This window comes from Pelecanus crispus, chromosome Z (assembly GCF_030463565.1).
Source record: "Pelecanus crispus isolate bPelCri1 chromosome Z, bPelCri1.pri, whole genome shotgun sequence".
In the NCBI taxonomy this organism is placed as follows: Eukaryota; Metazoa; Chordata; class Aves; order Pelecaniformes; family Pelecanidae; genus Pelecanus; species Pelecanus crispus.
This window is the reverse complement of record NC_134676.1, coordinates 49,934,404-49,959,930: the sequence shown is the minus strand read 5'-3', so window position 1 is coordinate 49,959,930 and position 25,527 is coordinate 49,934,404. Positions and strand designations below refer to the sequence as shown.

Below are 25,527 nucleotides of genomic sequence, written 5' to 3'. Positions count from 1 at the left end.
TATTGACTCCTAGAGTTTGAGCGGTATGGTGTGAAATGCTGCCTCAGCCCGTTCCTAAGAAATCACCAGAACTCAGGAAAGTTATTAACCTTCAACTTAAACTGCTGAACCTACAAGGGAAGCTTAATCTCATAATGAAATCAGATTGGGGAGACAAAATGGACAATAATTTCAGGAGGGAAACAAAGCTGTATGTAATATACTGAACCCATTTTGTTTTGTGGTGATCGATAAAGGCAACTGAAAAACCGAAGAGCTTAATGGTAGCTGGTATGGCTGAAAAGAATAGGAAGTTTTTTGACACATAAAGCCAAGGCAGAAATTAGTAAGACACAAATGAAGAAAAATGAAAATAAATCTATTGTATAAAGTCTGTGAGTTTCTAGACTCTTGGCCAGCTGTTTACCCAACCTGCCTACCTCTTACCTAAGTTTCCCACTCCACATCTAAAGCCTAGGAGTCATCTTAAATGGGGCCTTGGAGCTTCTGATCTAGCAGTCAGCAATCCTGGGGCGTCTGTTGGGAGAACCTTGAAGAGCTGCCAGGCTCCTTGGTCAGCTTTTTCCTCTGGCTGCTGGCCTTGGGCATCCACTTTGGCCAGAGCTTGGTATACTTCAGCCAACTGGCCAGGTAGCCTTAAGCCCTAGACCTAACATATTTTGCTTGGTCAGTCTACCACAGAGCTATAAGCTTGCCAATCCTGCAGTCTGTGGGACTGGACAGTCCTTATGGCTAAGCTTCCTCAGACTGAAGAGTCTGGTGGACTTAAATGAGTTACGCATGTTAACCAACAGGAAACAGAGCTGCTTTCAGAGGAAACCCACCTGTGTTCCACTCAGTGAAAACAAGTATGTTTATACTGAATACTTCACTTACTGATGAATTCACATTTTCCAATGATTATCAGACAAACTGTAATAAGCCTGTTACTATAATGCCCCATGACTGAAATTGTCTCCTCTGTACATATGTCTTATGAAACATAATAAATTGCATAATCACATTTTTTCATGGATACCCTCCTCCATAGAATTGATGGTTCTTCTTTAATTAACTGGTACTCAACATTTTGTATATTTTGTTTCCCCATTGTGTAAAATGAACATCATTCCATATTTTCTTTACATTTTTCAGTCTTGTTCTGGGGACATGATTATTCATTTTTCCATATAAAAGTACATGAAGGTGATAATACTTCATCTTGCAGGAGTGTTACAGAAATAAATTTCAGTAGTATCTGTAAGACACCCATGCTCTGGTGTTGTTAAATTTTTTTTCCAAACCTCCTGTGAAGTGAAAGAGTATAAATAGCTTTGTTTTATCAACAAGCTAAAAATCCAGCAAACAGTAGCTTCCTTCATCTCCTGATTGTCCTTCATTTTTTGAGAAAATCTTAAGTGGTTAACAAAAATATTAATCTCTACCTTTCCCTTTTTTCCTTTTTTAAACAAAATCACATTGGTCTGGTTGTGATACACTGAGATACTTTTCCTGTGTAGTTTGTAAATTGTAACAGGTGTAATCAGGTTTATAAATTTAGAAACTTCCACATCTGCTGTAACACATCATCTTAGGTTCCACCCCGCTGCTATTAGAAAAGCCAATTTAGCCTGTTACATAGTGGTTGCCAGACTTGGACTAGTAATGACCACAGAAGTTGCAAAACAGTTTCTAATGTATCTCACTTCCCTTGTTCTCAGATGTGCATATAATCTGTTAGAGCTAACTGAAAATCTTAAACCTATTTCGTACTGCTAGAGCTGTTGGTTTGAATTCGATAATGTTAATGTTTGATCAAAAGAAATCCCTGTCTTTGCATGTGGGAAGCTGTAAGAGCATTAGCTGTTATTAAGGGGGAGGAAACGAGTAGAAGGAATGCTTTTGTTAGCGCATACAAATTTTTGCTTTTTTTGTGTCAGTAAGTAAATTAAAACAGCAAACTCCCCAACTACTTAGTTATGAATATTACAAACGGACACTTTCTGTGTTTAAGAAGTATTGTTACTCAAGCATTTTGAGGCGTAGGAGATCAAAAATATTAGACTTGGCTTTTGTTTCTACTAAATAATTAAATGTAATTACTCAAGGGTTTTGAGGCACATAAGATCAAAAATATTAGTCTTTTGTTTCTACTAAAAAGAATAAGCAAAACCAATTGATTATGACAAAAATATAATCAAACTTATTTCTTCCAGAGGTTCAGTAACTGAATTTTGGATACTCATGTAATATAAAGCCATGGATCATTTATACTGTAATGTATAAAAGGCAAAGTTTAATATCTGCATTACATTGTATGGTTGCCATAATGGCACTATAGAACACTGATGGGTTTCTTGGAAAACACAACTAACCCAACTCCTGAACTCTCAATAAGGATAGTGTAAAGGATGAATGAAACATCTGACACACCTCTGAAACTGAAGCACAGTTTCTAATTTACTGCTGCCGCAGGCTTGAGGACCTTGAAGTAAGTAGGATCTATGTATCAGGCCAACGCAATACAAAAAGCCAAATCCATTCTCCTTACGGTCAACATTAAATTTGAAGGAAACAAAACATAAATCCTTCATATGGGTATGAATAGTGTAACTCAGTTTTTGATTGAATAGTTTACCTATTTTGGGGTCCATCATTACTAAATAGTAGTACAGCGTCTAATTATTTCTATTTTGTATTCATTTATGGCTGTATTATGTAAGAAAGAAAAACAGCTTCCAAACTCATAATGAATTCACTCTATGTCTGGTGTTTTTCTTCAGTTTCCAGAAACTTCAAGAAATGAAATGGCAATTGTGTAGTCTGCCTTAAAAGAACAGCTGCACAAGTTAGTTCACCACAAAACAAGTTGGACAAAATGATTTATGAAGTACTGTTTCCTTAATTATTTCACAGAACCTCTCTGGCTCTGGAGACTTATTTGAGCCAACTATTACAAATCTCTGAATTTCAGAAATAGTAGATTCCTGTCCTTCCTTCTTTACCTCCATTTTTCATCATGTATTTTCAGTTTATGACCAAGAATACTTTTTTTGCCCTGATTCTCAGACACAACTGAAAACAAGCTTATAGGAAAAATTGCCCCAAAAGCTATTAATCCTTTGTAGCTTTATACTAACAACTCTATATTACTTGTCCTTGTATTTTAATATGAATTTGAGATCTGAGAAACCAGTGTTAATCAGATGACTGAATTAATCTGAGTTTTCTCTTGACAGCTAATTCTTACTGTAGAAGTTTTGTGAAATTGTAAAGAAAATAGGAAGACGGGGTGCAATGTACTTGATATAGACATGAGTGTTTTAAGCAAAAAAACACAGAATTCAGTCTCTCAGAGGCCTACCCTGATGCATTTTTTAAGCATTAATTTGCATCTGGGCATCAAGAAATATGAGTGACTATGCTGAAATTCAAATTATCCAAACTAAGAGAGGATGAATGAAGTTCACTTAATTTTGACCTTTTAGCTCAATATGCTAATATGATTAATGCCTGCCAAAAAGAATGGCTATTTGTTAGTTCATTATGAATAGAGTGAAATTCTCCTTTTAGCTTGGGACTATGAGGTCCTCATAATAAGCTTCTTGGCTTTCATGATGGCGCAGAACGATAAAACATATTTATTGGCTTGACAGAATTTGGATGGTCCTCAGAATTTTTTCGTGGTGCTTCTAGAAAAGAACCAAGCTAAAGAAAGCCCTCATTTGCCCTGTTTCTAGGAAATACAGTGATGATCTTGCCACAAAGAGAAGAAATTCAGGAGCTTTGCACAGGGGCACTGGAAACTCTGCTTCCAATTACAGTCATCTGTTACAGCTCCCTGCAACTGTAGGCTTATTCCCTATACTCGATTTCCCAGTGATTTTTCCTTAAAAGAGTTCTTTCTCCCCATACCCAGTCTTCCTTTATGTGTGCCTTGAGCATCAGGTATATGTAGTTTACACTTGGAGAAAATATTTCTTTATTCTTTGGGGAGGAAGTAGTTGTCCCTTTCCCATCCAGTATGTTTGCATGAAACCACCATTGCTCTCATATTTAGGGAGCTAAAATGATCTAACACAGCATATTGTGGGGAATCATGACTGTGTTTAGTCTAATCAGCAGACGGAGGTTGTCTGTGGGATTTGAATCTACCAGCTTGAGCTCACAGGTGTGCATCTAGCCCTCTGTCCCATTATGAACCAGTAAGGAGAGGATGTACGAATTACTGGGGCTGGGGGTTTATCAGTGCAAAACAATTAAACTTGCTGCTGCTTAACGATACTGCACATGTACAGTGCAAGTAGCATATAAGATCATCATCACATTAATGGTCTCATTTTTATTGATTGTATTTTATTTTTATCAGTTCAAACAAGCAGGTGTTTCTTTGCAACGAATTCTCACTGGTATGAAATAGTACATGGCTTGAGTACAAGCAGCAGACTGCTGGAAGAAAGATAAATTATTTTCTTTAATAAGACATTTTTAGGTGTAGGTAGCAATATTAAAAAAATTGAAGGTTCAGTTCAGTAGCTGAACTAAATTATCAATCAAAATCAAGTAGTAAAAACCAAATGTTTTGTTTCAGATTAAATACAATATTCTGTTTCACCAGGAATGATGTTTTAGGCTCTTAAAACCCCCCCAAGGAAATGGAGATGCCTGAACAAGCAACCACATGAGACAGACTGAGACAGCAGTGTAGACTGTCTCAAATCATATTTAGGTTTTATAACATAAAAACCATAAAGGCCATGCTAACACTTGCAAGCTTATCCTGCTTTTGGTATTCCATTGGATATCTCCACAGAACACCCACAGCTTGCTGTGTGGCCTTAAATTATATGTGCATGGTAAGATACAGCCCTGTTTGGTTAGGGTTAACAATGGAGGTGTGATAAAGGCTTTCAATTTTGGAGCTGTTTCAGTGGTCCACTTGCAAGAACAAATGCTACAACAGAGGCTGGTTGGGGAGTAGTGCTGCCAGTTCTTAGGATGAAACACATCTCAGGCTTAAAATGAGAGAGAGATGGGGGTTCTGTTAAAAAATAGCATTTTTCTGAGAAAGAAAAAAGAGACTGAGGCCAAGAGGGTGACGTGGGTTTATGCTTGCTCATCAAATTCCTAGCCTTGCAGGCAAATGGAGTCCACAAGGGGTTTCATTCAGCATATCAACTCTTTTTCTAAAGATTCCTTGATTGTATTTAGATTTCAAGGATAAAAGGTCCTTTATTAAAGAAATTATTTTCTTTTAGTTTCTTACTCATATGCTATGTATTCTCTGAAGGACTTAAGCAAAAATAGAGCTTTTGGTCTCCGGGCCCCAGTAAAATGTTCCTAAGCTGCTGTAGATTTGGGAGAGCTCTAGCACTGTCTCTTTAATCAAGCAGGTGGATTGCTGCCAGAGAAGGGTCAAAAGATCTGCATGTAGGTGTGCCTTGAGAGATCCAGAACCAGGAGCAGCAACCAAGCTCTAGCCACACCTAGAAGCACAAAGGGTTCTGCAGCTAGGTCTGCTTACATCAGAATGGTCCTGCCTGGAGAGCAGGATGAGGCCAGCTAGTGAGAAGTATGTGGTGCTCCCTATCTTGTTGATCCTTAGGGTTTGTTACAAACTATTCTTAATGACTTATGTTAATTAAAAGATTTTTAATAAACTTTTTAGTAAGTTACTATCCTAGCTCTTGCTGCTGATATAGATTCATTTCTTCATTACCTCCTGCATATATAGCCCCAAATGTCTCTCTTCCTGGAATTTGGATGTAGGCTGTAAGGAAAATAAAATTAGTATCTAATTTCTTTGATCCTTAAAAACTATAAAGGTCCGTGAAAGCCAACTCATCTGTGCATGATTAGGTGACAGAAGAATCTAATTAGCACTAGCTTCACCATCTATAAAGACTTGCCATTGCGTACAGCCGTTTTGCATTGCATGCTGTAAACAATGGCTTCTCTTCTGTATTGCTATGTCACAGCAGCAGGTGAGAGGAATATAAAAGGTTTTTTTCTTAATGTAATTCCTTTCCTTAGTGTTGTAACAGTCTGATAGCTACAGCCTGGGAATAATCACTTATTTAATCTCTTTCTTTGTTGATTTCCTGTCAGTTATTGGCTTTTGGGTTTTTGAGGAATTATGAATTGACTAGAAGGTGATGGAGGAACCATAGTTTTCTGTTAAGGAAAAACATCTGAGTTATCCCAAACAATAAAATGTTAAAATACTGTTTTCCACCTGTTGGGGTAGGTCCACTGTGGCACAGGAACTGCCCTAGTAGAAAATCTATCTCATATACATTTAAAGTTGTTACATATCTTTACTCAAAATTATATGCATATTATAGTGAAATTTTTTAATGCATTTGGACTGTAATGTCTTTGAAAACTTTGGTTCTCAAAATGTTAACAATGTGAATTAAACTAAATAGTCTTTATCAGCGAGGAAGGGTCGTTTTAAATATACCATCTGTTGTCTGGCCTTTTAATAGTAGCGTAACTCAAAACAGTGTGCTAGTCCTACCTAACCTCTCTCAGTTGTTCCTGAACAGCCATATATGGAACCAAGGGTCAGTTGAAAGCAGTAAAGAGGTGTGATTTCCTGATAAGGACATGAACAAATAAGCAATTTGGATCTTCTTCCTATTGCTTTTGTTTATGTTGAATTTGTAACCTTTCAGTCTTTGAATACCTGGTCTTTTGTATAGTCTGGAGGGTGTCTGCTGCTTTCAGTATAGCTGAGTAGTGACTGAATTGTATTTGTATAGTGAATAAAGATTTCTGTGGAGCCTGTAAAGGATGATTCTGTCTTTGGGAAAGTACCTTGTCTCACAGCCCATGTCATAGGCTTCTAACCTGATATGTTCAGATCACTTAAGCTGCAGTTTCTTAGGTGTCAGTTCAGTGATTTTAGTATTTTGATAGCCAGTCTGGAGGTATTGAGCATGAAAACCTGAAGCTGAAGTCACTAAGCCTGCTTGCGTATCTGAAAAAAACGAGTCTTTCATTGTTTCAAGCTAGGCATGCAAATACCCATGTGATCAAAATTAGCACATGCAGAATATCCTGTAAATAAGGCTGAATGCATGTTTATATTTACAGTTGTGATGAATTTATTTTAATGGTTAATTTCTAATATAAGTTTTATTTATTCTTGCAGATAGGTAATATACTTAAAAGGAATAGCAGATAATATAAAATTCAGAATACAAATTAACATGCACAAATAAAAATAACATTTCAATTATTCATTTTACTTACAGAATTGTTAATAACAGCAGTGATTATTTCTTCACGTATCAACTGTTACTGTAAAATAACAAATAGAAGGATCAGTCTGGGAAGTAAAAAGAACAGAATGCCATTCTGGCATTCCTGGATAATGCTACAAAATGTAACAGATCAAGCTGAAGAAGTTAGGAATATTTCTGAGTATCAGACTTGCTATCTCAAAATTAAGTTCCAATTTTGCATTGCAGTTTGTTAGAATAATGTATGCCAGCTTTGAATGATTTGGCCAGGATTTTGGTAGAGTCTGTTTTCAAAGCACTGTAAAACGTTTCATTATGCTATGGCCTAGGTACTAGGCTAAGTGCAGTGTAGCTGTAGTCTATGGCTGCCTCATCTGGGAGGACATCCTACTCAAGATGAAAAATATGCTTCATATATACGCATTCATTGTAGATATATTAAACAGTAGAGAGAGTGCTCTGCCTTTTTGGGATTTAACAGCTGAAACAGGTGGGGTTGCGTCCTCCTACAATCTTGTTGGCTTTGCTGTTTTCCCTGAGCTCCCAATTCTGTTAGCCACCGATTCTCCCTTCTTTAGTGCTGCTCAAGTCAGAGAATTTCAGGGATGAATAATTTCAGACGTAAATTCTTAAAAACCCATTACTTTGGAACAGTTGAAAGCAGATTAATTTGATAGTACTGAGGCTGGGAGAAAGAATAAGGTTAGGAGTAGGAATTGGTTTCAGGGGTTAGCAGAGTGATGGATTTCTTTGCTGTGTGGAAGAATAAAATGGTAGATTTCCATAAGGAGAGCACTGAAGTGAGGAAAACATTCAAGTCACTTGCTCATAAGCAGTGAAGACTTCAGATTTAATACTCTGGTCTTTGCTTTGCTTGCTGTTTCTGTATTCCAATTCAATTTCAATTATTAAAAACTGAAGTAATTGCCCAAATTTGGGACTCTGATCTCATTCAAAATGTAAATAAAAATAGGATACTACTGTGGCAAATAATTCTTCTGTATTTCTCTCACCCTAAGTAATGATGATAGGTTTTCTCATGTGTGTCTTTTTGATCCTGATTTTCACATGAATCGAACTTTAACTGTCATTGTCAATCCAAAACTGTAAGAACATGGCCTATAAAATTATTTCTTTTTAGATATATTAAAAATAAATATAATTATTTATTTATTATATACAAGTTAAATAAAAGTTTTTACCTAATATTACTCATAAAGCATACATGATTTGTAAAGTATGGTCATACGGAGCAACACTTGTCTAAACCTCCTACCTGTTGTTACAGCTGAGTAATGACTTCATAAATGTGTGGGTGTAATCTTGAAACTGGAAAATGCCTTCTCTTGGGCCATTAATTTCTATCTGCAGCATGATGAGTTACATTTTAATGTGTATGTACTTTTGAATTTTGTTTAAGTTCACTTTCTGTCATTGCATTCCCAAATGACAGTAAGGTCAAGTTCCTATCTGGAGTAATAAGAAGGCATGTGGCCTTATGGAATATCTTTGTGTGCTCGTGCTTGTTGCATTTGTTTACATTTAAGTAAAAGTTAATAAGTAGATTAATGGCCTTAGGCATTTCTCTTTTCTTCCTCAAATAATTGCAGTTTAAAAAAAATAAGGCAGATTGTCAGTGTGTGCATTGCTAATACCATGAGTCCTGGGAATCCACGGGTGGTAGTTGCAGATCTGTGCTTGTCAAGTGGTGTTGTCTGACAGTGGAGTCCATGCAGTTGGTTGTACCATGCTTGTGAGGGAAATGTGGAGTAAGCTCCTTACACAGATGCAGAATCCCTTTTGAAGTGGAGTCCATTTTATAAAAATCAGCTTCCAGATGCATTTTTTTGCTTCCATTCGTTTCACGTATGCAGTTGTCTGCTGGGAAACCATCTTCTATCTTTCTCAATCTACAAGAGGATTACTTATTTTGAAAATAAATTAGTTTTTCTAAATTACCTGACGATTTCATCTTTCTGTATAAAAGCTGTGATTATTTAACTGCTAGTGAATTCTGAAAGTGTATTTACACTTCCTCTCATGGATCATAAGTGTTTGTACATCTTCAGGCCAAATACAACATTCTTCTGATTCAGGCTGCCACCTTCAAGCTACCCACACGTGGTGGTTTGGTATGTTCTAGGTGTTTTTCAGATAGGTTTTTAAATAAACCAATCCACAGATGCAGATGAATAAAACAGATTGTGAAAATTAAGGACTGATTTGCAAATTAAGTTGACATTTTTGGAGCTGGGGTTTGCCACTGACAGGCTGGCATAGGTATCAGGTCGTCCTGCCTCTGACCTCGAGTAGGGTTGTGTCTCACATTCGTGCAGGGCTTCCTTTGGCTTGACTGGCAAGCCAGACTTCTGTGAGCCCTTTTGGCAGCCTACTGTGAAATCTCACTCAAACAACTTCTCTTATCAGTCATCACAGGCCCCGTGGCAACCCCTGAGTCAGCCTCAGGCCACTGTCTCAGGCTTTGCTTAGGTCTCCAGTGCTCTTCCAAACAACTACTTATATGGCCAGACATGAGAGCAGCCTTGCCTAACTCCTGCTCCTTGTCAGCTCAGTGTTTTTTTTTTTTCCCCTTGCAGAGATAATGTTTTGTTTCTTTTCTTCTCCATCCCATTTTCACCCTGTCACTTGCATCTTTGTTGATGACTTTCCTGGTCTAAGATGGTTTTGGTTGTTAGTCAGTTATCCAGTTTGTCCCGGTGAAGGGCTCTTCATGTTTTCTTCTGTGAAAGAGTTTGGGGTGTCTGAGCCCATAAAGATTTATACCTGGATTTAAGTTAGCTAAAACATCTACAACGCTGCAGGATCAAGACCTAATCTGGGAAATAATCTGTTGGAAACTTGGTGTTAAATATTGTCTTGGTGGAGTGTTTAGGCTTTTAGAGTGTTTCATATTTTGAAAATTGCTTAACTTAGCAATGGATGGCAGGTACTTTAAAAGTGGAAGGTAATGTTTGTTACACAGACTTCTAAAATATGACTTACGTGACTGAAAAGTATTATATTAAAATAATTTTATCCATGTTAGTTTATGGGTTCATATTGTTAAGGATTTGGTATTACAAACAGCATATTTCTGCATTCCATATTTCTATGAGTTTCAATAGAAAGGAGAAAAATCTACCCCTTACAGCTTTCTGCAAAAGAATGACAAGGATACATTTGAGGCATTTCTTGACTGACTTGAATAATTAGAAAGTTTGTGGCCGACAGACTTTGGTTTCACCATTGATTATTAATAAAACATTAGAAATGCACAGTAGTCTTTAAAAAAAGAAAGCTAGAAACCTGTCAGTTAAATCAATCTAATGAGAATCAAGCAAAGCTTGTGATAGAAAGGATAGGATAGAAAGACTCATTTTTACTTGACTTAATAAACAGGATTATTACTGAATTAAAGTTTGGAATTTTTGTCAGAACAGGATTTTTTTCCAATATGTTTTGACAGAGCCTTCAGCTATGAGAAACTACTGACTGTAGATATTCTCTGCCAGAATGATGAATCTATTTCCAGTAAGCTAGTTGCTTCATCTTGTTGGATATACTCTTGGGAATTTATCACGTAATTCCCTTAATCCAAACCAGTTGTGTACATATTTTGTAATTGATGAATTACTGACAGTAAATAAATATTCATACAAAATCAACTATTTGTTAAAGAAAAAAAAATACTGTTTAACAATTTTCTTACCAGAACTTAGCTGTCTTGTATTTACTGTGTCTTTTCACATGAACTAGTGTCATCTAAAACTGCTGTTTACAATTATTACAACACTGAATATATACCATCTCAGATAAGAATGCATTTACATTACAACTGTATGTCAAATACTTTTGTCAACACAGTGAGTAATACCAGATCACTAGTCCTTGAAATAACATGTCATTAAATTTGTGAAGATGAAACAACTATTCTTCCATCAAATTCTGCTCTACATTTAGATGAAATGCCTTGGTTAAGTAATGTCTTTGAAGACTGGGTGTTACTTCCTTTAGCTCTGATTGTAGTTGGCAGGCATTATATGTTCTTTGTGTATTACCAAAACAGAACATCTATCTGCAGCATACTCTGTCTTTTCTTCATAAATGGATGTAACTTTGGTGTGTTCAACATATTTTGTTGTGTTGTTTGCATTTGATTAATTGGGTCTTACTGCTTTTGTGTGTGCATATATCTTATTCCTACTACTGAATAGATATGATTGATGCACGGAACTGTTGGCTCCTGTTCCGTGAATATTAATCAAAGAATATGTTCCTCTGCTTGATGGCTCTGCAGTGTAGGAGGCAGCCGAACAACATAGACTATAGCGTGCTTTTTTTGCTCTTTAATCATTATTGTGTAAGACACTGGCAAGAACATTTTTTTTCATCTATAAACACTATTTCATGCTTAAACATATCCATTGTTTGGTCAAAGTTATGAAATTTTGTTGCTCAATTAAATTTTGTTTTCAACATTTCCTGGTAAAAGCAGTAATAGAAGAGATAAAACAGTAGAGGAAGGGGAGATAATTAAGCAGAAAAAAGTACTGGGCATAGCAAGCAAGGAAGAAGCAGAAGATGTGGAGTTGGTAAATTCAGCCTCATATGGTTTCAGCTCTTATGATTTAGACAAATAGTTTTCTTAAATCAAAAGGCAAACCTGATGCTTTTCTAAATTCCATTACAATGGTGAAAAGCATCATTTATGACTAAACTGTTCTTAAAGAGAAGGGTACACATTTGCTATGTTTTGATATACACTTAAAATATGTATAAGGATAGAAGTTGATTAGGGTGTGGCAGCTTTTTTGGGTGAGAAATTAAAAGACATGTTCATTATTTAAAACAAAAAAGCCAGTAGGTGTTTGTGGTGGTGGTGGTACAGCTCAGCATCAGAAGCAGCAAGCTTCATGAAAACACAGCTCACATTTTTATGGCATGTAGTCCCAGTATAAAGGTTGATAGCTACAGCTGTAGTAATTCTCTGTGAATCTCGCCAGTGAGACAGCCAAGGCTAATAGGAAGACAGGCTTCAGGGTTTGTAGAATTTTACAAGGGGTTTAGTTTTTGTCTCCCCTGCCCCTTTCATAAAAATGCCCTGGAGTAGGGGCTTTCTCTAAATTATGCTGTTAGCAAATCCTGCTAACACTATCACTGACTTAGCTGTACAACTAGCAGAATTTATTGAACAGGAGTTCCTCTTGCTGTTGCCTGCTGCCCTTGACCATTAGCACAGTCCTGTAAAAATCCTCTCAGAATGGTAGGACCGTAAAGAATATCACATTATTTGTATTTACTGATGTTGTTGTTCTAGAAATTTTATTTTAATTGTTATGAGTATAAGCATTTTTTTAATTCCTCCAGTTTCAGCCCAGAAAATATCTCAGGTTTTGTTATAGATCATGATTTTGTAATATTCTAGAAAGGCATAAGGCAGAAATCTCCCAAACTTTCTGCATTTTTGTATGATGTAATGTGTTCAAAGGCAGGTCTGTTTTTATGGAAAGGAATACAGTAGTACTGAAGCTTGTGATTCATAAAAAACAATGGTTGAAAGCTGAATCATTGAATCACAAAAACTTTTTTTTGTTTCCAGTCAGTTTATTTGTCTCAGAGATGTATTTAAAGTATTTTCAGGAAACATCAGTAAGAGAACTGAATGGTTTCAGTAAAATACTGGCTTAGCCCACCATTATCTAGTAGAAATTAATCTATTCTGTATTAGTTGAACACACATTTATCCAGTGTTGTACCACCTCCCTTTGAACACCTCCTATAAATACTCCTCTTGCATATATATGTATGTTTATATTTGAATATATTAGCTCTTGCAGAAATAGCTCTTTGGAAATAAATTTTTACTTACAGGCTGTCTACATAAATTGAATATTTGTTTCAGATCCATGTCAAAACGGTAGACTTTGTATAGTTTCAAAGTCCTTTCTCCTGGATAAAGGCCATTTCCACTGTTTTAATTCATACAAACATCTGCTTCTGTGATTCGAGTCTAGTTCTTCAGTTTTGATAATGATTATTCCCACATCCTCATCATTTGTCAGTTCTGGAAAGTTAACTGTTAGTCCAACTAAGCAATCTTCACATGTCTGGTTAATGTAGTTACTGCATAGTGACCATCTGAAAATGCTGATCTGCCAAAGAAGTTTTTAACATAGTAAGAAAAGCTAACTGAAGTTAGGTGCCTTTCTGTGCCGATCCACACTTGCTGTTGTCCTTCCCTGGTTTTTGTAATCAAGCTTTAAGATTTCAACAGTAATACAGAAGCAAGAAGACACAAAACCATGTCTTTTTAAAGACCTGGCCTAGTGGTTTTAGTTTAGTTTATGTATAAATCTTATTGTCCCTAACATATGCAAATTCCAGCATGGACTACAGTCTTGTTAGAGTATATATTGGTTTTGAGTATAGTTCTTGAAAAGTGTTCATATTGTGGTGATTAATATTATAAAAATAAACAGGTTGTTTAAAAGAAGCAGAGTTTTTGGGTATTGTAATTACTGGCAGGTAGTTTTCCTTCAGCTTTTGGCTGATAAGAATAAGGTAACTTGTAATAGAACTGAATCTCTATTAATATTACCTCTTTTCAGTTATTTACATGTCTTTCTAAGAAGCAGAGCAATTGATTTCATTTTAGATGTAGTTTCAAAACTATGAATATGTATGATAGCTTAATTTCTGTATGTTCATGTAATTGTTTATGGAATTAAAAATGAAAATGAAATGAAAATATACATTTGTGGTATAAATGGATGGGAAACTGATAGTTGCGTTTTCTCTTTTTCCAAACTTTAGGGGGGACACAGAGATTACCTCGCACAATTGGAGTGTCTTTGGCAAAAGAACTAATCTTCTCTGCACGTATTGTAGATGGTGAGGAAGCAAAATCAATAGGATTGATTAGCCATGTGGTAGAACAAAATGAAGCAGGGGATGCTGCATACAGAAGAGCATTAGCTCTGGCAAGAGAATTTTTACCTCAGGTAAAACAAATTATTTTGATTTTAGTTTTTACCAAACATTAAAACTGAGAAAGAACCAGCTGTATTAAGAAAAACTGTCACGAAGTTATGCATTAAAAAGCCATTCTAGTTATGTGGAGAGCAATCAGAAGTTTTCTCTCTCATGTATTGAGTGCTGTTATTTGGTAATTATTTCATAGTGAAGCAAAAAACTCTCTCAATCCTCATATTATCATGATATGGTCTGTGTATTGCGTATTTTGGTTTTCAAGTTTTAAACCAAAAAAATAGTGTAAGGTTTTGTTTTGGGTTTTTTTTTTCAGTAAGGCGGTTATCTCAATAGGTTATTCTGTTGCTGTTGAACACTTCAGAAGAGAGGCAGAAAGGTCAATATGAAAGTGGGCTTATCTCAGTGTAACTCCTATTTTGAAAACATAAAGCTAAATCTAATTTCAGTATAAAAACAAAACCCATTTACTAGTGGAAAGTTTGTTTTCTGTCCTTTGTGTATAAGCTTGATGAAAGAATCATGCTCTTATTATCATTCATTCTAAGTGACATCCTATCTCTGTCTCATAAAGGAATTGAAATGGGATTTGCTGAATTCCTGTGCTTTAGAACTTGAAGGTTTTAATAAGTTTAAGTATGACCCTTACAGGAGTCTTTGTGTTAGCTGATTGCTACCTGTTCCCCTGTTGCCATAGACTGCAAGCTGTTTGTTCAGAGTAGGAGTGTGAGTTTGAAGCTTTTGATAAACCTGCTTTTCAAGTGAAGGGTCCCACGTAGCAAATTCATAGGAGGCAGAAGAAGAAAATAATTAGTAAACCATTTTATTGGATCACAAGTGTCACAGCTAAAATTTCTCATTGAAAATGGAAAATGTTACAGATTAGATATGGCATTTAACATGGGATTTTTATGTCTTGAACATCCTCATAGAAAGACAAACATGAAAAATACAGTAAAAATTTTAACATACAGTGATTCTGGAAGGTTGATTCCTAGTTACAACTTTGCATTGGAACCAGCTCAAAAGCATTTGATTTTTCCCAAAGCAGCAGGCCACTTCTCTTAAGCAAAATCTGAACATCTAGAAACTGGTGCTGATGGATAGGTACAGAACCGAGACAATTCCCAAAGATGTCTCGCTGTTCTGTGGCACATTGGAGGAGAGTGAAAATCGCTTTTCTTGTGTGGGACCTCAGTCGCTCATGGAAGAGTGTCATCACTTGACCAGTGCAGGCTTTGCAGTAGTGTATTTAAGGTTTAGAGCTGCATCAGTTCATGTTATTTCATTATCACATCTTTTCATGTGTTTCCGTTGTGTGATAATAGGGATGTAAGATTGACCTTATGAAGGCCTATAATAATGTCTCGTAAGGTGGCCATTCTGAGCCTTGTTTTGAAGGGAATTGAGCAAGCTTGACAAAAGTGAATATGCTCAGCATCTTTGAAATGTAAACCAAACACACTGCTTTCATTAAGTTCTTTTGAAAACAGTATACTTTCACCTTTTCTCAGTATTAAAACTATCAGTTAGGAGGCAAAAGTGATGTAATTTAGGATAGTTGACCTATTTACTATAAATTTAATAAAAGTCCAAAGTCTAAAAGGTCCCAATATAAGAACATTGTTATGCAGACTCTTCACTGCATGATCTAGTAGATTTTTATGATATGTAATAAGCTTTTTCTTTTATTTTAGGGACCAGTAGCAATGAGAGTTGCCAAACTGGCCATCAATCAGGGAATGGAGGTAAGGTTCTGTACTTTCCAGAAGATTATGCAGAAGTCAGGCTGGCGACAGGTCTACCGTGGTAATTTTTTTTCTAGAACTGTTTTTAGTTTCTCACTGTATAGTCTTTCAAAATGTATTTGGTCAAAACTTTTTAAAAGATGAAATGCAATTTTTTTTATGTCTCAGACTCCTGAGACTAGACTTGATGCTGATTTCTGTAACGAGGCTTAGTAACCTCATGTCAGTCCAGGAGTAATGCACTCTGCTAATTATTAATACTAGAAAGTAAACATAAACTACTATGAACAAGTTGTATTTCAAACACTGGGCGGAACAAAATCTCAAAGTCGTACTCTGTCAAGTCTGTCAATGCTCTCAGTGTTTAGTAACTAATAAAGTTAAAGGCTAAAAGGCATGTTATTTATTTTTAATAGTTTAATAATGGTTATTGTTAAAATTATATCTGGAGTTTGATTCCATATTTGATTCTGATTGCCACTCGTTCTTGAACACTATTGATCTAGCTCTAAAGCTCATTAAAATCCAGTCCTGAACACATCTGGACATGTGTTTTACTTTAGGCTTGTGAATCATCTTGCTGAGCTCAGCAGGACTGTTCATATTTAAAGTTAAGCACATCTGTAAGTTCTGCACCAGGACACCTTATAGCTCAACCTGGGACAAGGGAAAGGGGATCACACCACACACAACACCTGAATCCAAGAAGATGAATTTAAGAATGGTCCTTTTTTTAATTAAAGTCTCAAAAGCAACCACTGATATAATTGTGTTCAGCAAAGTGTACCACCAGTAAGTTTTGGCCTGAGAACCAAACTCAGATGCTGTTGTGCAAAGACTATGTTTGTTAGGTTTCCACAGCAAGTAATGATGGAATTCAAGATTTATTTCAGTGGTACCTAAGGTTCAAAATGCTACAAGGTAAATTATCTAGCTACCAGGTATAGTGGACTGAAAGGTCAAAATCATGATGTTTATAGAATTAGAATCATAGAATCATAGAATTGTTTAGGTTGGAAAAGACCTTTGAGACCATCCAGTCCAACCATTAACCTGACACTACCAAGTCCACCACTAAACCGATTAAGGGCAGAGTAATAATTTCATATTTCCTGGCTTGGTGGCTGCATTATTTTTTAATGAAAGTAAAAACTAGGAATCATTAAGGTCGGAAAGGATCTCTAAGATCATCACCACCATGCCCACTAAACCATGTCCCAGAGTGCCACGTCTACCCGTTTTTTGAACACTTCCAGGGATGGTGACTCCACCACCTCTCTGGGCAGCCTGTTCCAATGCTTGACCACCCTTTCCCTGAAGAAATTTTTCCTACTATCCAATCTAAACCTCCCCTGACACAGCTTGAGCCCATTTCCTTGTGCTATCACTAACTACTTGGGAGAAGAGACCAACACCCACCTCACTACAACCTCCTTTCAGGTAGTTGTAGAGAGCGATAAGGTCTCCCCTCAGCCTTCTCTTCCCCAGGCTAAACAGTCCCAGTTCCCTCAGCTGCTCCTCATAAGGCCTGTGCTCCAGGCCCTTCACCAGCCTTGTTGCCCTTCTCTGGACACGCTCCAGCACCTCAATGTCTTTCTTGTATGGAGGGGCCCAAAACTGGACTCAGTATTCCAGGTGCAGCCTTACCAGTTCCGAGTACAGGGGCAGTATTAGGGACAATATGGTTAGAAGGACTCTGATCATCTAGTTCAGTCTTGAGGCCCCAAGACAAGATCTACCATATCAAAACCAATAAAGCCAAATGTTCATTCAAGCTGTTACAAACCTTCCATGACAGAGATTTCACAGCTTCCTTTGGTAATCTATCCTATAGCTTATCTCCCCTTGACAAATCACTTGTGCTGCATAACCACAGTCCTTTCAGTGGCCATGTGGAGAGCTGGTAAGTTCTGCAGCAGCTGATACTTAAGACAGGCAGAGTAGTAGTGAGGGGAAAATTCACCTTTTTCAGTTGTTCAGACCAGTTCACAAAGAAAAAAATGTTATTAAAACTAGGTGATGACACAGGATGGCCTTTGGCCTCTTTTTTTTATTTTAGATCCCTTTAAACTTGAATTTATGTTTATTTTGTGGTATGGCATCATGTTCTTATATGACATTTTGAAGATAACTTGTTTCAGAACCATTTTTAAATAATCATGCAGTACGTTAAATCTTTTCCCCTGTACTAAATGAAGCAATTACAAATGTTCAAGTAGCTAATGGTTTTTAGTCCAGAGATGATTTGTAGTAAAAAACATACATTGTTTTGACAGTGTATTACATAAAAATTGTGTCGCCAAATAAGGAAACTGTTTACAGAAATACTAACCACTCTCACCACATGGCAGTGTAGCCTTTCTATGATAAAGTAGTGTAGAAGAACTTTGCAGAAGTGTTTTAGCATGTGGCATATAGAAACACAGTATTTAAATTAGCTGTCAGGAAATAATATCTAATAAATATACAAAAATATGCTTTTAAAAAACATTGTATTCTTTTCCTCAGGTCGACTTAGTAACAGGTTTAGCAATTGAAGAAGCTTGTTACGCTCAGGTATGTAACTATGATTATTACAGGAAAAAGAACAGAAAACAGGCTTTGTTGGTGCCTGTTATGAAGCATGCAGAAATTCAACTAGAAATAGCTCTATGATTTCTTCTACAAATATTTTGGCATTGTATTTAGACTGTCCTTCTGCTTACTCTGTTTTTGTAAGGAATTTAAGGAAGGAGGTGTAGTTTAGGACAAAAACATCTCCCTGCCAAGACTGTTAGGGTGAAGGTAGCAAAGCACTACCAGCCATATACCTAGCTAGTCATACACTGCCGTGCATGTAGTCCAAGAACTGCCTTGCTTTTGCTTTGCTTTGGTTTAACATGAAATAACATGAAGGGCACTTCGCTAACATGTGCCACTAATGGCATATGTGCTAACCAACAGAAAATCAAGACAAACCTCTTTGTCAGAGAAACGTGTAAATGATATATTTGAGTTTGTATGTTCTTGGACTTTGAGACAAGTTTTTGATCATGGAAATAGAAGCATCAGCATTAGATGCTTATTTAAAACATATGGTGATCTGATTAATAACCTACCCACCCTCCCCACCCCCCAAAAAAACCCCACCAAAAACTCAAAAGATAAACCCTGAAGAGTTTATCACAATCATCTGTTTGGAGAAAAGATACTTCTTCTTCTCCCAAATTGTTTCTCACCTTTATATTGTGCCTTTGTATTGTGCCTTTGAAGTGTCTGGTACTTTCCTGTATCTGACTAGACATTTTAGTTTTCATTTTTCTGTTGTATGTTGCATGTTGGATGCATTGAAGAACTAGGATTTGTATGAAAATATTTTTATTGGTATTGTTTTTGGTGTGAATAATGAATTGTTACTCTGCTCATTGCAGACTATTCCAACAAAAGATAGAATTGAAGGTCTTCTTGCATTTAAGGAGAAGAGACCTCCTCGCTATAAGGGAGAATAAAAGAAGCTGATGCCTTTAAAATACAGTGGGGTAAAAGTACTCCTATGAGGACCATTAAGGTGCACTTTGCATCCGCACCTGGAATATCACAACCACCAAAGTAAAAGCAAATCATACTGATGTTACATTTTGAATGTGACCATACTTGTTACTGGGCCCAGGTAGAAATGTGTGTCAACTCATGCTCATTACAGTTTCTGAAGGCTGATCTGTGTACTGGCAAGATCACAGGTTCATGCAGCATTTTTAAAATTTCATATGTATAAAATGTACCATTCCACAATTGAAAAAGTTCTGTAAATCCTTTATATAGACAAAACCTATATGTGATGTTACGTATAAATCTGCTTTATCATTTTATCAAAACAAAAGTGACTACTAAACACCAAAAATAAGAAACTGTACCAAATATGCATTAAAATGATTCTGTATTTCAGTAAAATTGTATTTCAGTATTCTACCTGAATAATGTACATTATTAATAAAGCTAAGGGAAACGAAAAGGATTATTGTTTGGAAAATGTTAAGCTTTATTTATGTGACTTACACTATTCTCAGTAAAATGAAATTAACTTTAGTACATAATGGCATCCTTTTGATGAAGTCATTACCGTTATATTCATTTAATTGTATTAAATGAAGACATTTTCGAGGCCAGCCTTTAATTATGCATTCTTGTATGTTAAACCTGGCTTTGTCTTGCGTTCTTCCAACATACCATCTGATCAGCACTGTCTGCTGTGAAGAAACTTTCTTTCACTTGCCCCAGTTATTTTGAATTTTTGACGATTGTATTAAAGATTGCTATGCAGGGATGTGACTAATGCGCTGTTAAAGAAACTAGAATTCTCTTAATCTCCACAATATTCCTTTTTCAGGTCCTAATAATGTATATTTATATACAATGGGGATGATAATGAAATGTTCTTTATTCTGTGGCAGCCTCAGGGTTCTTTTCATACATTGAAAGAGAAATCCAGTAGGTTATGAGGTGAGAAAACTGTTGTGATTCATACTGTATATTTGCTGTGGACATGGCGTATACAGAAAATGCCTGGAAATAACCTCTTAGTATTTTTGTTAACTTGACTGGAAAATAAACATGGCTTAGCAGTCAGAGGCTGTCTTTTTATTTGAAAACAAATTTCTTTGTGTTTGGTTACCATTGCCTCACGAACTTGTGTATGCTCTGCTGTTTCTGCAACATTAACTATGGTCACTGTCCATATCTATGATGATAAAGCAGCTGATAAACATGAAATGACAAGAATGCATTGAAATTCATATTTAGACATATCATTACATATAAATTGTTTATAATTGGTAGAGCACACACTTTGTTGACTGGTAAACTTGCTGAGTTGATCATTTCTTGCACGATAATTTGCAAATAAAGTACCAGTGCTTGTTTTGATAGTCATATAAAGCCTAGAGGGTCATTTTCTCGTGTTTTTGAAATGCTAACATGTCATTTTCATTTTTACTGAGTAGGAAATAATTATGTTAATAGGAGGAAAAAATATTAAGTCTATGCTGATGGGTTTCTGTTTCATAACTTTGATATACAGTCTGGTTATTGAGCTGCCTCTGTTTTTCTAACAAGTACTGATTAAGTAGCTTCTGTGAATGTCTGTTTTAAAAAATCTAACAATACTAAATACTGTGGCATAAGACTGTGTAGATTTGTGCCTTTAACTAGTAGTTTTGATCTCAGAAAATAATTTTGCTGTCACAGTGGTCTCTCCGTTCCTTTTCTCAGGAGAAGATCCTGTCATATCTTAGCAATTTTGAGTCCCTTCTTTGAAGTCAACAGTTTGAATATTATTACAAAGTGAGTACCACTAGGTCAATTTTTAAAGGTACTTTCTAGTCATGTTGAAATAGTTCTAAAGGAACAATATTTTAGCAAAAGATGTGTTAATCACTTACTATCTCTGCTATTAAGTCAGTCTCTGTTATTAAGTGACGTGTTATGATGGCTGCAGTGCTTGTGATTAATAGCAATATTAGAATTCTGCTTCCACAAGAGGGTGATTTGTAACAGAAATGCTTGTATAAAGGCTGACTTTTCCTTATGAAAGTTATGATCTCCTTCAAGTGCTTAGGCTTAGCTCGTTCAGTTCCTGGTAAAGGCATGCTTTTCTTCACAATACCTCATGAGTGAGTGAGCCCTGGTCCCCACTGATTTCCTGAAAGGTTATCTCATGGTCCCTAGGCATAAGCAGCTTTTTCTCCGGCTCCTGCTGAGCTCAAGTGGATAGTGAGTTCTTCTGCATTTCTCCACTGAGTTGGATATTGAAAAGTTATAATACAGGTAGGTCTTTACCTTCAGCTGATTACCGCTCAACGGTGTAAGTGCAAGTTCAACTTCCTAAATTGCCTTGATATTTTAAGTTTCATGCAGAAATGACTGTGTGACTTTATATAACGCACATCATTTTAGCCTTTAATCTATGAAAGCATTTGTGTTTTCAACATTATTGAAGTAACTCACATTTTTACTAGTTTTACTAAATTTCTGGATAAAGTTTTCAGATTGTCTGAATGACTTCAGTCAGTTCAGTGCTTTTGAGTATTTCACCTGCTATGAAGAAATGTGGTGTTTTATTTATTCTAAGGTTGTGTAATGATACAGTTAAGAGCAATTGGAGGATGTTGTTCTATGGAACATTTCCATGAGATTTGCAGAGCCATTTGTGCCAAATTGTTGAAATTCTGTCAGTCTATATGGCAATTACTCATAGTCCTACACCAAGGTTCATATCAATGCCTTTCTAGAACCTCTTTTAACCAGCTGCATTCACAATAGCAAACATCAGGATGTATCATTTGCAGCTGTTTCATATTTTCCTCAGTCATTGCTCTTTGATGCATTTAACCATAATCAGATTTGTTGAACAGAACAAAAAATAACAGGTCTTTCCAACACAGGAGAGGGCAGAATATCATGCTACTTGGAATCTGGTTTGGGGAGAGTTAGGGTGTAAAATAAGGGGTTTGGTACTAGTATCACTTCACATACCAAAACCAAGTCACAGATGCAAAGTGAAAAGAGTAATTGAAACATCTTAATTTATCACCAACTTAGATTTTGTTTTGTTGCTTTTCCATGCAAGCAAATCCCTGAAAAGGTGTCTACTGAGATTAGAGAAAAGATTTATTTACAATTAAAAAAAATAAAATTTAAAACCATTGGTATTTTGTGTGGTGTACACTGAACAAGATGTGCTTTCATGTCTCCTTTGTGGGATTTTAGCCTTGTTCTTGCATCCAAAGACACTGCTGAAAAGCCATAGGGCTTCATTGTCTAGTAAGGCTGATACAGTCAGTGTCCTCAAGGTGTGATGAGGATCATGATGATGTGGTTATTTTAAGACGTTCTTTTTCTATACACTTTTAGAAAGACAACTGTCTCCAAAAGTGAGAAAAAGGAGAATAATTACAAACAGATAAACCAAAAGGAGAGATATGTTCAGCTAAAGGTAATGAAATTCCTCTTGTTTATTTTGAGGGATTACAAAGACTAGTTTTTCTGTTTGTGCCTTTTTTTTTGTTGGCTTTTGTTTTCTCTGACTCTGGAGCTTGGACACAAGGGTGCAGGGAACACTTAAGAATTTGTATGGGTTGTTTCCACCTTAAGAACATGGATATATTATAAGCAAAGTTAGGAAAGTTTTAAGATTTCCTAAAAGGTTTTTGAAAGTTGTAATCAGAAATGATCATGTTATCACTGAAGATTAGATAACATACCTTTTTTATTATAGATTTAATTCATGTTCAGTATCAACCTTGGAACAGAGTTGAATAGAAGTTTCCTTAGTTATGCAGAATGTACAGTGTTTATGCAGTGTATTCATTATGCATTATAATATATGTGTGTGTATACTGACATGTCATATGCATGCATATGTATGTGTATGTGCATATGCATATGTGTACATATAAATAAAATTCTTCAGACCGTCAGACGAGACCAAATCCCCTCAGGGTGTGATAGTACTATTCTACTCCAGGAAGTTTTGAATTTATTTGTGCAAGAGCACTACCAGCAAAACCCTTGAACCCCACACAGCATGTACCGTGACTGCTACAAGTGGCCATGCTTACAGGGTGGAAGTTCGGTAACAGAAATTCTGTGGCAGAAGCAGCAGTCAAGTAGTGGGCGGGGGGGACACATGTTACCATGTATCTGGTCGTGCACATCTGGTAGTTCAAGGCTAGAATAAACGTAGCAGAAGTCAAAGTGAGTTCTGAGTTTCAATAAAGGTGTGGCATCCAGATAGCACATTCCTCCCAGTCCTATAGTATCGTTTGCTTCTGCAGTTTGGACAGGCCTACAGCAATCATGAGCAGCTCATTAATCAACAACTGTCATAGATTATAAGATCAGTCTCCACCCCCCTTAAATACGTCTAGACTTAGATTTCATCTTCAAATTTTATCTAGTAGATAATTCTTCCAAGGACACTCATTCACATGGGAAGAAATATGAAGTATGTTAAAAGAATTTATTACAGAGGGTGTGAACGTTCTCTGTCAAAGCTAAGTCCTATTGCAATACTTGAGTTCAAAATAGTACATTAACCCTCTGAGGCATAGTCTGTACATGTACGTTTATAAACTCTTCAAAGTTCTGGCTAGTGACTACTACTCTGATTATAATTTCTGAAGCATATGCTAATAAAGTTTTTGTAACATTAAAGAGATGAGAATATGTTGCAGTTCTCTTGTTGCATAATATAACCACTTTCAGAAGAACATGAAAAGTTTGTTATTTTTTTAAGGAACTTACACATCAAATTGTTGCTTCTTTATTCTAGCAACTGCTAATTGATTTAACATTTTCCCTTAAGCATAAGGGATTTTGTGATATCATCTTTGGCTCAATTCTTTCTAGCATGTTAAAAAAAATCTGATGCCAGTTGTACAAATTCTTAAAAAATGTGTCTCTTTCATGCAGCTTAGAAAGGCAAAGTTTAAAATTTTGTGTGTGAGGATAGAGTTGCGAAGGTTGTGTTTTCATTATATATAAATGTTAATTATATGTCTGTATGCTTGTGTGGAAAGAGTTTGACTCTGCATCTTTTGTGTAGTAAGTCTATACTGCTGGGACTATTGTCTTCAAAGCTGGTCTGTAGCTGAACTGTAAATATATGTAAGTATCCCCAGCGAGTGACCACTCAGGGTTTAGTCTGTGGTTCATGTTGTCCTGTAGTTGTCATCTTTTGGACAGCCTCCTCTTCCAAGTAGTGGTGAAAGGAGGAGAGCACCAGGGAGCACGCTTCTAAGAAGCAGTGGGTGTAGGGAGGGTGAGTAGGAGGGATGGTTTGTAGGGTGTGTTCAGGCTGCATGTTTAAGTCACAGTCTACTTCAGCACAGTCATTTCTAATACCTTCAATGAGCAGCTCCACAAAGTGGATTTTTCTATATTGGTTGGTTACAGCACCTGAGTTCTATACCCTAATGACTAGTAGAGATCATAACATCCAAACATGATTCCTAGACCATCCATATAACATACAAAAGGAGGTTAGGAGACCCAAAAATGGCATAATGAGAAGGGTTCTGCCTAAGTTATCAGTTTGTAAATGAACACGTGGACATGGGGTTTTTCCAGTTTGTGCAGAGCAGAATTCTTTTCTTCATTTTGGATTCTCACCCTTTTTTCCAAATCTTAGCTGAAATCAGTCCTTTTTTGAAAAAGAGTATATTCTGCAGCCCCTCGATCTATCTAATTGCTCAGTAGTTGAAGGACTCATGAAACACCAGAGCAGCTCAGTTTCTGCTCTCCCCTTTCACTTAATTGACCTGAACTGAACCCTCCTACAGGAGTGACCTGGTCACTGGATGCTCTCAGTCACTCCTGATGAAACTTTTCTGCTTTTATTACTTACTCTTCAAGTTAATTTATTGAGATGTAGAGATAATGACCATTTGCCTGTTACATTAGTTTAGAGAGGGAAGACCTGTCTTGCAGTCCCTCATGCAGCAAGTATCACACTGGTTTTTTTAATAGATGCTGTAGCAAGGACAAGAATCCTGCTCACTTTCCTCTCATCCCCAGCATCTCCTTTGTAC

At 36.4% G+C, this 25,527-nt stretch overlaps 1 protein-coding gene across 1 annotated transcript in view; it reads left to right on the top strand.

The window, feature by feature from the left end:
• Window positions 1-19,449, top strand: part of AUH (AU RNA binding methylglutaconyl-CoA hydratase) — a 115,735-nt gene extending 96,286 nt beyond the window's left edge. Inside the window, exons 7-10 of the mRNA XM_075726626.1 lie at window positions 14,040-14,227; window positions 15,911-15,961; window positions 18,470-18,517; window positions 19,372-19,449. Coding sequence (XP_075582741.1) covers window positions 14,040-14,227; window positions 15,911-15,961; window positions 18,470-18,517; window positions 19,372-19,449 — 365 coding nt within the window. The remainder of the gene's footprint in view (window positions 1-14,039; window positions 14,228-15,910; window positions 15,962-18,469; window positions 18,518-19,371) is intronic.
• Window positions 19,450-25,527: the final 6,078 nt, after the last annotated feature.